Source organism: Dunckerocampus dactyliophorus, chromosome 18, assembly GCF_027744805.1.
Source record: "Dunckerocampus dactyliophorus isolate RoL2022-P2 chromosome 18, RoL_Ddac_1.1, whole genome shotgun sequence".
NCBI classification, from domain to species: domain Eukaryota; kingdom Metazoa; phylum Chordata; class Actinopteri; order Syngnathiformes; family Syngnathidae; genus Dunckerocampus; species Dunckerocampus dactyliophorus.
Genome location: NC_072836.1, coordinates 7,431,768 through 7,444,556, shown reverse-complemented (window position 1 = coordinate 7,444,556; position 12,789 = coordinate 7,431,768). Strand labels below are relative to the sequence as shown.

The 12,789-nt window shown below is 42.4% G+C and overlaps 1 protein-coding gene across 1 annotated transcript in view; it reads left to right on the top strand.

Moving 5' to 3' along the window:
- LOC129171424 (hemicentin-1-like) overlaps positions 1 to 12,789 on the top strand; it is a 46,794-nt gene that overhangs the window by 27,532 nt on the left and 6,473 nt on the right. Inside the window, exons 5-17 of the mRNA XM_054760067.1 lie at positions 14 to 337; positions 1,549 to 1,785; positions 1,893 to 2,123; positions 3,524 to 3,787; positions 3,976 to 4,107; positions 6,284 to 6,544; positions 6,621 to 6,779; positions 7,816 to 8,040; positions 8,128 to 8,364; positions 9,165 to 9,363; positions 9,433 to 9,449; positions 11,097 to 11,372; positions 11,447 to 11,770. Of these exons, the coding sequence (XP_054616042.1) occupies positions 14 to 337; positions 1,549 to 1,785; positions 1,893 to 2,123; positions 3,524 to 3,787; positions 3,976 to 4,107; positions 6,284 to 6,544; positions 6,621 to 6,779; positions 7,816 to 8,040; positions 8,128 to 8,364; positions 9,165 to 9,363; positions 9,433 to 9,449; positions 11,097 to 11,372; positions 11,447 to 11,770 (2,886 nt within the window). The remainder of the gene's footprint in view (positions 1 to 13; positions 338 to 1,548; positions 1,786 to 1,892; positions 2,124 to 3,523; positions 3,788 to 3,975; positions 4,108 to 6,283; positions 6,545 to 6,620; positions 6,780 to 7,815; positions 8,041 to 8,127; positions 8,365 to 9,164; positions 9,364 to 9,432; positions 9,450 to 11,096; positions 11,373 to 11,446; positions 11,771 to 12,789) is intronic.

Below are 12,789 nucleotides of genomic sequence, written 5' to 3'. Positions count from 1 at the left end.
CCCCTCTCTCCAGCGTTCCCAGAAAGTATCCATATCACACATTACGGTCATGCAGTCAAGAGTGTTTCGGTAGAGAAAGGACACCAGCTTAAATTCGAATGTGTCATCGGCAACATAGCGCCCATTTACAACGTCACTGTAAGGTGGTACAGCGGCGAAACAGTCATCAATGAAGATCACAAAGCAGGATCTTTGAAGACACCTGTTGATCTGACCTCTGAATTCTATTACTGGTCATTAATGGAAGAGAAGATACGATGTGAGGCACATTTGGACCTGAGACCAGATGGACCAGTGTTCAATGTATTTTCACCAGAGTTGAATGTCTCTGTTTTTTGTAAGTATACACAATTTGTTATTTCAGCTAATCCGCTATACCTGCCTTAACGCTTTCATCTAGAAGGATATGACACAAGGTAGCAGAGGTAGCCATGGTCAAAAGTGAAATGCTCATCGAGCTACATACTGTTGCTATCAGTACAAGAGCCCATATAATTTTACCGGGATTTGAGGAGGAGGATTGTGATGAAGTATGTTCTTACGTCAAAGAGGCCCGAATAATGAGAGCGCCACCTACAGTAGTGGAGGCGAACAACACAGTTTTCTTTCAAACTGCTGCTCGCACGTAGCTTCCATGCGTGTTATCTTCCTCCATTATTCTGTTCTCACATTCTTCCTCCTCTTGAGGCATTGAGGCTGCTCTCTCTCTTTCAGGTGTTGCAAAAAAAAAGAAAAGAAAATTTGACTCCTAAAACTGAGAGAGAGAGGCTGACCAATGCCCGAATTGTTCAGATTTACAATTTTTCCCATAAGAAAATGGTGGAAACCTACATAATCAAAATGTCTCAATTTAAAATCTTCATGAACCGTCCTGGCAATTTTTAAGCAAAATTAACTAAAAAAAGCAAAGGCGAGTCACAGATGCTCGACGGTCTCACTTTTTGCGATTCTCAATTGTCACACAAGTGTAAAAAGAAGTTTGCCACTTTTAACAGTGAAACAACTTAGCGATAGAACGTACCACACGTATGCCAGATGTTGGAGTATTACTGCTTTGAATGTACTTCACGTACCTTCCTGTGTATATATTTTGTAAAAAATATGCTGTAAATAGTGTTGCATAAAGCCAAAGAAAACTCCCAAACTCCCAAATTGGGTGTTTTGTTGACTGTAGAGGTTTCATTCTCGTCTTGGACATGTAATTATGCAGGAAGATACAGTGGGGGAAATAAGTATTTGATCCCCTGCTGATTTTGTAATCTTACCCCCTCAAAAAGATATGAACAGTCCTTAACATTTATGGCAGGTTTATTGTTACAGGGAAAAAGAGAATGTAAAAAAAAACTAGAAGAAAATGCAATTTTCTAAAGGTTATAAATGAATTTTTATTTCATTAAGAGAAATAAGCATTCTGACCCACACATACCAGTTTTGTGCCCATGAAGCACACCTTTAGAAAAGCACGCCAAAGCCCAACTTGTTATGTGGATAAAAGACACCTGTCACCTTCATTCTATTATTATATTGCTGTGTTTTATTCTTGTTCAGATGGACCAAACTTTGGGTGCAATGACAGCATGTGGTTGGACGAGTATTCTTTGCAGACTCTAGAGGATATCTGCCCTGTGACGGGCAATCCCACACCTGTAGTCAGATGGCTGAAAGACGGGAAGCCCATGAACCACTCTGTCCCCGTGACAAGGGACTACGCAGGACATTACACCATCCAAGCAGAAGGCGCTCAGTCTGTCAACAAAACTCTTCGCCTTTTTGTGCTGGTTGACGGTACACAAGTTACACATGATTCTATAATGACTCAGTGCAGTTTTACACAACTGTGTGCAAAGTGCACCCACTGTAATAAACAGGAGAGCCTTTTCTTATGTTTTCAGATGTAGAGCTGATGTGTCCACACAACTTAACTATCATGGAGCACACTCTTTTTGGGGAAGGCATCCCCTGCTCTGTGAAAGGCTTTCCTGAACCTCAGGTCACCTGGTACAAAGACGGAGATGAGGTGGAGTTTCCTGAGGTCCTGACAAGATATGACGCGGGGCAGTACGTAGTCATCGCCTCCAACAAGTACGCAAGTGCCAACGCCACAGTGGAGCTGGACATTCAATGTGAGTCATTCTATAGTCGTCTGCATACATCACACTTATCTAAATGTCATAAAAGGTCATAGGAGAAAAGGCCCACATCTAGGAAACTAAACGTGCACAGAGCGCCACCTACAGTAGAGGAGGCAAACAACCCTTTCATGCAAGTATACTGGGACTACGCAAATGCTGTCACTATCATCACAACTATTAAATGTACAGGTAGTTTTTAAAGTATCAGTTTAACATACAAGTGTAAAAATAAGTTAACAGTTGTTATACGTATATACACTTAAACAGTCTCATTATATTGATTGATGAATTCTTTAAAAGCCTCTAAAATGATGTCCCTAATGACAAAAAATGCCATCTTCCCAAAAACAAAAGTAAAAATATTACTTAATAATATATTTTTTCCACTCAAACCTTTGAATGTAGTTCAGCCTAAGATATACACATCAAATGTAATAATATTGTAACCCTTTTATGGCCAGTATGTGTACATTACACCACAATATTGTTTCATGAAGAAAACCAACAAACAAACAAAAAGTAGAATAAAATCATTTTCACTAAACACATCCATCCATCCATTTTCGATGCCGCTCCTCCTTATTAGGGTCGTAGGGGTATGCTGGAGCCTATCCCAGCTGACTTCGGGCGAGAGGTGGGCTACACCCTGGACTGGCCGCCATTCAATCGCAGGGCACATACTGAATAGACAAACAACCATTCACACTCACATTCATACCTATGGACAATTTAGAGTCGCCAATCAACCTAACATGCATGTTTTTGGAATGTGGGAGTACCCGGAGAAAACCCATGCATGTGGAGAACATGAAACTCCACACAAAGATGTCCGACGGAGATTCTAATCCAGATCACAGATCTCCTGACTGTTGTGGCCAACATGCTAGCTACTCGGCCACCGTGCGGCCCGCTTATTGGTAATATTATTCCATTATTATTAGACACTGGGATGGCTCAGTGATTGGCAGCAACATTGATTTCCTTTTTTTTTTTTTACTAAAGATTTAAAACAAAACTCACAATCGAGGTCCAAATGATAAAAAATGTCAAGCTGCCGAAAAATATTTGTAAATATATATTAATGTGTATTTCCACTTTGCATGAGTGGTCATTTAAAACTACTGCAGCTCGATAGATAGATAGATAGATAGATAGATAGATAGATAGATAGATAGATAGATAGATAGATAGATAGATACATACATACATACATACATACATACATACATACATACATACATACATACATACATACATACATACATACATACATAGACAGACAGACAGACAGACAGAATACCCTTACAACAGGGGGCATCATGTCTTTGCCCAATGAACATCTTGTGCGAACTGTGCATGCTAACATACTAAAGGTGAACTGTCGCCGTCAGACAAGCCTTCACCAATAGAGGAGCTGGTGGACGTTGTGGCTGAGCTCGGCTCTGACGCGTGGCTGAAGTGCTCCACCAGAGGCAACCCGCGGCCTGAATACACGTGGACTTATGCCAGCGCCCCAAATATATGTGAGATCATTGAGGATGGAGTGTCACTTTTACTAATCCGGAATGTGACTTTACACAACAAAGGCTCCTACGTGTGCCACGCCAGGAATGAGGCAGGTGATACTTCTGGAATTGCTACAGTCTTTGTAAAAGGTGAGGCTCACAACATATTTTTATGATTGTTGTTGTAGCGGTGTAGAACAGGAACTGTGTCATACTCAGAGGTGTTTCTCATACCCTCTCCTGTAGCGGAAATTTAATATATTCCTCCTGTTTCTTTCGATATCTTGATAAGAAAATGTGTCTAACAAGCACCTCTCTCTGTTGTTCCACTGCATAAGCTCCCCCACTTTGTGGCCAGACAGAATTTTTATGTGGCTCCGTTTGTGTACCGGAAAGTGCCATCTGCAATGGAGTGGAAGACTGCAGGGATGGGTCGGACGAGACCCTGGATTTGTGTTCTCAGTCAGACAGTAAGTCAGCTTTAGCGCAATTTCAGCTAAACATTATTTTAACTTACCGTACTTCATTGAAAGTATGTTTGATTCTTCCATTTTACAACGACAAACCATTTCTGGAAGTCCAAAGATGTGGTCATGAGGTGAGAACGAGTATGTGACTGAGTCGTGACTGACCTCTGACATTGGCTACACTATATAGACAAAAGTATTGGGACAGCTGCCCATTAAACCTGCAGGAAGCGAAACCCCTCATGTGAATCTTATACATGACAATCTGAATCATTTACTGTCCCACTTTTCCCATGTGCTGGAAAAGAATGAAAATGAACATTACCATTGGCATCAAATGTTGACTACAATGCCGGTGAGGCTACAACATTATCATAATAATCCCCTGATACTGAGCTTAATGTCTCCCTAGTAGTGATAGTCAGCATAGAGGAAAATCAGCACAATCTGATCAGACTCTTATGATCTTACAAAGAGGCTGTGACATTACAGTGTATATGGGTGTCACTGTTTTATTTTATTTTCTATTAATGTTTTTTTTGCACAGCATTTGTATGAATGATTGAGAAAATGATGCAACTTTCAAGAGATATAATATTAAGGCCAGAAAATTCAATGTGTCCATCTGTCTCATTTGCAACGTGTTCAAGGCTGTTCCACTCCAGTCCGGTAGATGGGAGTAATGGTAGTTGATAAGTGGGTGACACCCACACAAAGCTTTTTTAAATTGTGTTGTAATTGTAACACAGCATCATTTGCTGGTGGCTTAACTGCCCCTATATTGGCCCCATGCTGGCAATTTAAAAAAAAAAAATCCAGATCTGCACTAAAAAGGCTTCTTCCTACCGTTTTACAAATTTTCAGTTTGTGATTTTACTTTTTTTGTGCAACCTAACAAATTGAGAGAGGCAAAGACATATAGAGCCCAAAAAATGGCAGCCCTCATTGTAAAGTCTGTTTATTTGCAAAGCTAGTAAGTGCTATGATCTTCCAACAAGGCTATGATATAATGTCAGCATCATTGTTTATCTATGTTATTACTCTTTAATATATAGTTTTTGTTTCTCAGTAACATGTAGTTACATTTTGTCAAGATTAACATTGGATGCTGTATAGCAGAAGCACGAGTGCGCATGCGCGGTGTTAGGGTCTTGCAGGAGGTGGTGTGGTGTGGCAGGAAGGAGGCAGGACCCCCTTGTTTCTTCTCGGGTGGGAGGGGTATGGAACGGCCGAGCATGTAGCGGTTAGCTTAGCCTTGACAGTTAGCGTCTTCCCCGGGAGAAGCCAACAGCTCACGCGGGTCGCCGCCAGCCCAGAGCCGCTCTGGCGAACGGAAGCCGCGAGATGGATGACTTAAAGTGGCTTCGTCTTATGTCATTGCTTCTGACTTTAGAGCTGTCGCTTTGTAACGGGACACATTCGAGTGAGTACAACGGTGTGTTATGAGTGGGGAACAATATGACATTTTGTTTAACAACAATCAAGCCGTTGTGTTGTAGTTTGGTGTGCAGCAACGCAGGCACATAAATACACTAAAGTCAGACTTGAAACATTTTAAACGCAATAAGTTGCCAATGACTAGTTTAAACTGCACCTCTAGTGTGTTTTTGACAGCATTTTTAAAAACAGGATATCTCTGAGGAGTTTGTTGAAAATACAGGAAAGTGGCATGTAGATGTAGCATTAAGGGTCCAGCACAATGAACCAGAATTGAAGCAGAAGCAAATGAAGCAGAATTTTCTATATGGGAGGGGTCCTTTCCTTCCTGACTCTTTTCCTGTTGGCCTCGGACACATAGCTTTTGTTTTACACCAACAGTACCATCACATTACAACACTGCAACATTACATTCTTCTATCCAAATAGTACCAAAAAAAATGTAGACTTTTGCTGCATCCACCCATCCATCCTATAGCACTTGTCTGCATTAGGGGAGAAAGGAGCCTATCCCAGCTGACTTTTAGAGGCGGGGTACACTCCACACATATACAGTATGTTACATCCTGGATGAGGCAGATGTGCTAACCACTATTCCACCGCTGCCTCACATTTTACCAGAAAAGTAGATCCACTTTGAGTTATGTTGTTGCATCGCAATTATTCATTCAAAAACATCAGCAGAAAAACATCCTCTGCTCTTTTTGCATGTTCCAAATTGTTGTTTTTGTTGACTCTCCAGATGCACCCAATGAATGCCCCATTAGGATACACCCCGAGACCCTGGTGCTGCAATACAAAAGCCAAGGCCAGAATGTCACATGCACACCCGCATTCACCGGCTCCAGAAATGACATGGAAGTATACTGGTTTGATCGGCACAGCAACGGCAGCATGACTTGGTCTGCTGACACACACCAAGACTGGGAGCCTCATCCTGTCTGCTCTGCTGTGCTCCACGGGAGAAGAATGTGCCAGAAACATCTAAACTTCACTCTCTACAGTGTGTATCCCAAGGTCATTTGTGTCTAATTGGACTCTTCTGTTGTTTGACTTTCTTTTAATAACCATCTGACCAGAAATGCCAGACAGCGTCGTCATCCGTTCCGAAGAGAACTCGAGTCTTCTGGAGGGTACCATGTGGCAGCTGCATTGTGACATCGTCAGCGTGGCTCCCGTGCAAAGCCTAGCTGTGCGCTGGTATCACGGCAATGAAACAATTGAGCCGGTGTTCAGAGGTGAGGAATCTCACTGCTCTCTGTGTTTTACAGCGGAACCTCTCAGCTCGACCTCTATCGTATTTCAAAACAGTTGTTCCGATAGGAAAGAAAGGAAATGGCAATAATGTGTCCCAGGGTCAAGCTGTGGTCACTATAAAGCTTTTTTTTAACTGTACAAGCAATGATTTAAGTAACATTGTAACAACAAAAAGAAGCTAACCACGCCTAGATGAGCCTTACATTCTTAATTGTTACACAAGTGTAAATATAAGTTAAGCTCTGTAAATTGTAAAGAAAAAAATAAATAAAAAAAAGCAACAAAACATTTTTGACAACAAGACAAATAGTGCTACTGGAGTGTTGCTGCTTTGAATGTGAGTCAGCTTCTGTAATGTAACTTCCTGTGTATATGCTTCTGACATTCTTCTTCTACGTATTAGCAGCTTGAATTAAGTTAAATCCTTTGTGTTTACAATACAATGCTGAATACACCCTTATTAGGACACGTGACAAATGCAATGACAAGTGTGGATTCTCATGCCTGACTTATTGTTGTCATATTTTACACTAAATAGACAAAAGTAATGGACAGCTAGCTAGCTAAAAAAACAAGAGTGACACTCACTAGCGCTGACCCCCACCAAGGCCAGTACAAAACATGTCCCTGTCTCCATTTCCTGGAAAAGCGTCCGTTAGTTACGTTGTATATATCTCTCTCAAAGCACCAACTCTGATGTAAACAAAAGCTCTTGCTCTCAAAACTCTCCAAAGTGTCGCCTGTGGCCCACAATGCATTGTGCGATCAGGTCCCCTTTCGAGCCCTATTAGCGGCACATGCAGCTAATTTGGACCACATTGGCTGTGTGTTGAGTTACTTTCTATACTGCTATACAAGCTGTGCACTACTCTAAAGTAGATTGGATAGGAAGTGTACTTAGTCTTTATTTAGTATTGTCTCTTGAGAAGAGTAATAAAACTACTGACTGAAATGTGGGGGCTGTGCTCACTTTTTGATACTGTACGCTAAACGTCTTTTTGACAAAATGTCCTTTAGGGCCGCTGAGATTGGCCGACTGCCCGCCCGAGAGTGAGCCAAACGCGACATGTGACATCAGCGCGATAAGGACGCCGGTTAACGTGTCTTCTAGCGCCAGCATCCGTCTCAACAGAAAGCTCAACGGAGAAGATTTGAGGTGCGAGGTGCATTTGGAGCTGGGAGAAGAGGGGCCGCAGCCGCCTCCCTCCATGATGTCCCGTCCTGTCAGCATCACCGTCTACTGTGAGATCACCTTTTCTTAAGTCCACACTGCCAGAACAAAACAATGGCTGGTTGTGTCATCGCGTTGCTCTGCCTCACCTTTCACAGACAAACCCATCATCAACACCACAAAGCTCCCGGTGGTTGTCCCGCTCTTTCGAGGTTATCCTGAGGAGCTGGTCTGCGAAGCCGATGGTCACCCACCTCCAGAGATCGATTGGATACACACTGCAGATGCCCGTGTCTCAGGAGGCAACATCACGGTTTCGGAGGGGGGCCTGTACACCTGCAAGGCCTCCAATTACTTAGATGTGGTCCTCCATGAGGTTGAAGTGATTCCTAAAGGTAGTAACACTGCACATCCTGACATATTTGTATTAAATAATGTTTTTTTTTCCTTGGTAGTAACACCATGGCTGTCACTCACTCATGGCTTGTGCACATGCCCACAGTGTGCATGCACATGCATATACACGCAGCTTCAGAGAATCTATCGACAATTAGCAGTCATGGCTGAGCAGGAAGAGGGTGGGATAAATATAGTAGAGCACTCTCATTGCAGTACCCAAACATGACAGACAGCACCTTTTAAAATATGCCGCTAAATGCGTATATTTCACTGATTAAGTGATTTATTTCCAAATGTCAGAGTTCTCATAATTCCTCAGAATGCCAGTGGAAATTGGGGTAAGTTCTGTTGGGTAAGTTGTTTTTATGAGTTTCAGGAGGGCTTCACACAAAAATGAACGATCAATTGACGGAGAGTCGTCTGTATGTCTCTGTGTTGGTGCTAACTAGCACTGTGCTCTTCGTGGTGTCCAGGCGCTATTCACATGATGAAGCGCTCAAAAGCGTAGTGCGTAACTCTTAATGCAGAAGTACAATTTGCTGCATTTAAGCATGCTCCGAAATCCCCCAAAATGTATTAAAAACATGTAAGTTCAACTTCAATTACATGGTGTCTTTCAACGCAAACCCTCTAGTGTCTTTTTAGGCGAATTGGCTGTCAGACAGTCTCATTATTATGCGTTTATGAGTGAGAGCGAACAGGTACAGTCAAATCTATTTGTGGGGGGCGGTCGCTAATGAATGTATGGGAAACCTCTGTATTTTTGAGTTAACACAAATCTTGTTTCTTGTTGCAGAGGACTACTTACCCCTCATAGCTGGATTAGTGGCAGCCACGGTGGTGATCATCTCCGCCATCTTCGTTTTCATCTACTCCATCTACTACAAGAACACCAAGATGCGGCGCTACAGCCTGAAAAACCCCAAACTCAGCACGCACAACGGCAACGTGGCCCACAACGGCTGGGACCTACAGTTCCCTATGACCATACTCTCGTAGCATGTGACCTGGGGGAGGGGGCTGACCCACACTGGACTCAGGAGTCACGTCTTTTATCAAACAAGGGCTAACGTGTTGCGCTGTACACGCCATTACTGTGTTCAAAGTGAACAGACAAAAAAATTGAAGCTGGCTCTTTTATATTGTAATAAGCTCAAAGGGAATTTAAGATGAATGTTGAGTTGAGGTTTTCCTGCCCAAATCCTGTGGCCTTTTTGGCGCCCTTTCACTAACATGAACACATTAAGAAAGCACCCTGAGGCCTCTGTGGTTTTAACAGAGGAAGTGCACTACTTTTCTTTCAGGAAAAGCTAATCAGCTGTGTGCTCGTTTTTCCTCACAGCACAATGCCGATAACTGAGCCTTTTGTCCTGTTTGTAAGCCACTGTGCACTTGTCGTGTAGCCTTCCTTTGTGCCGTGCTGCTGTGGCCAGATGCTATTTTACGAGTGAATACCTAAAAGTCCATCGACGCTTCATTCAAAAACACTTTTTTGTATTTGTTGGGATGGCAAACGGACTGCATTGTTATGGATGTACATGTGGTAGGCAATGTATTTGTGAATATTGCTGTAAATATTTATGATGGAGAAAGAATTTTTAAATATATATATAATAAATATGTGTCTTTTCGGGAAAGTTGCTTTGTTGTTTTTTTTTTATATAGGAGGTAATATATAGAGTGATTAAACAATGAGCAGGAACATAATACATAAAGGAAATCCATTGGTTTTCAAACTTTGGAAGGTTGAATCAAAAGTTGTTGCTTACATGCTGCCTTCAAAGCCATCAGGAAGAATGAAATATCGAAACTCAACAGGCGTCAACTCGCAAGTAGAGGGTTTCCTATGTGTTCATAACCAGATGGAAATTATGGTATAATTTGTGGTGAGTACACATATTGTTCCTATTGCCAAATCATCTCCTCACTCACAATATGTTTAGTTTACGGAATAATGTTATTTTGTAGCGTAATCTCTGGTTAAGAAGAGCGCATTGCTTAATCTTGAGAAACTTTTTTTTACTTTGCACAACCTTTGCAGTGACGCACCAAATTGACGTTTTCACTCGTTGCCACTGCTTAAGTGTCGTGGACGGATTTACACTTCCCGTAACACACACGTTTATCTGAGCAGGGCGAGGGACACCTGAACGCAGCACGTAGTAACTTTTACTTCTCCGAATTTGTAGACAGACGCTCTTCAGTTGAGACGGAATGGACCTTTTTTGAATCATTTTAAACACAATTCAGCGTGAAAGTGTGTATTGTTTGGTGACGCTGTGACGATGTGGCGCATCGTATTCATCATCTTATTTGCGTATGCAGGTACAACAACTTTTGTTTCACTTTACAGTATACGCCTATGTTAGCATTAGCTCAAGGGTTAGCCACATAGTTAATACAGAAATGGCTTATTGTTTTTTTTTCTTTTCTGGCCCAGCCACGCCCTCTACAATTATTTGTTTTAATATGTTAATTATTATCTCATATGCTCTATATTTGCATATGTACATAGAAATGTTTATCACTTCAAGAAGACATATATGAGTATGAATTTAATTAATGTAATTCATCCGGAGTGAGAAACATCTCTCAGACTATCTCAATCCACTTCAAACTTGACCGAACGAAGCATACTTGCAGAGTAAATGCACCAGAGTTCCTTTTAACCCAACCAAACATGACTAGTTTGAAAGCACCCGGAATGTCTGCTAATATGTTCTTCCAGCACAGACCGCGAGCGACTCTTGTCCACTGGAAACGAGTCTTGCTAAAGTGGTGGTGCCGTTCGGCGGTTCTTTCTCCGTCACCTGCAAGGCCTTATCCGACCAAGTGGAGGGTATGGGCTGGGAGTCTCCGTATGGGGGCACAGGACTGCAGAAGGGAGTGTCCAACGTCACCATGCATGTTGCCGCCTGGAGAGGCTGGAGCGTGTCTGCAATCTGCTTTGCCAATTTCAGAGATGGCTCTCAGTGCACCAAACAGTTTCCAATCACTGCTTACAGTTAGTAGCCTTTCATTTGGATTGCTTTCCACTAACTAGACAGGCTCACTTTTGTTACTTTTTTTTTTTTGCAGAAATGCCCGACAGTGTGACCATTGGTGGTTTGATAGAGCCGATGCAGGAGGGCACAACGTACCCCCTGTCTTGTCACGTCGTTCAGGTTGCACCTTTACATGAGGCCACGGTGGAATGTTTCAAAGGAAATAGGAGCATGATTTCCTACACACACAGAACAGTTGAGTATAAAGAGCCGGTCAATGCCACATTTGACTGGCAAATGACAGTCTTCAGAGAGGATGACAGAACACAGGTGTGGTGTGAAGCAAGGCTGGACTTTGGGCCATCGGGACCCATACTTCCTGCCGTATCTTCGGAGCCGTACGAGCTGTTTGTGCTTTGTAAGTTTTCAATTTAATTGACTTTTGGGGGACGGTGTCTGCTTTCACGCTGCCTGTAAAAGCTGGCATTTTTCCTGCGTTTCTTTCCTTCTGAGTTGCTGTTCTGTATGAAAGGCCCGGTTTTGCAGCGAGGTTTTGCTATATTGCCACATCAGAGCCATTTATCCATCTTTGCCTTTAACACAGAAACACGTTTTACCGCAGCTGTATGCGCTTTCGCACGGTGACGTTGTCCAGACGTTGCCCGTTGAGATGAAAAAGATTCAAATAGGCAGAAGTACAGGTAGTCCTCGTGTTACCTACAAGTTCCTTTCGAGTTTTGATGCCCTGGGTAGTGTTGCAAGGAGTGAAAGACAGGCTTGTTAGGAGGAGAAAGCCTCTGCTTATACTGTTAGCACCGTCCATTTCATAGTAGCACTTTATTTCACATGTTCAAAGTATTATTTTTTATGATGGTCGCGCCACATAGCAGCACGCAACCAATGCTAATTTCTCCACTGAGCGTCCAACAGCGTGTAATTTCGCTTTCATTTTTACACGCTGCCACCAGACGAGCCTCACTGTCTTCGGGAGTCGCAGTGGAGGTTAAATTGGAATAGTTAACTAAAAAGAACAACAGTGACGATGTCTTTCCTCTCAGTGTACCGACGCAATTACGGGTTACTCATACTCTTTCACACAGAGATTCCTCAACAGAGGAGTCGGCATTTATCTGCCTTTGTCTGGAGACTCAGCATCCTGTAATCAGATAGCTGCATGACAAAGCGTGTTGTGATGCATAATCTTTACAAAAAAAATTGCAAAACGTCATTTTGTCCGTTTTTTTCCTCACTTGCCTCTCTCACTAGCGATTGTCACTTTTGTGCAACTCATTTTTTATCAACACTCAGAATATTCTGAAAATGACATAAATAGGTATGAGACTAATTTGCTTTGTAACCTGTAACACAAAGGTAAGATGCTTACACACAGTAACAGTAAAGACAGGATATTCTAATGCTCTGTTTGCATCATGTGTC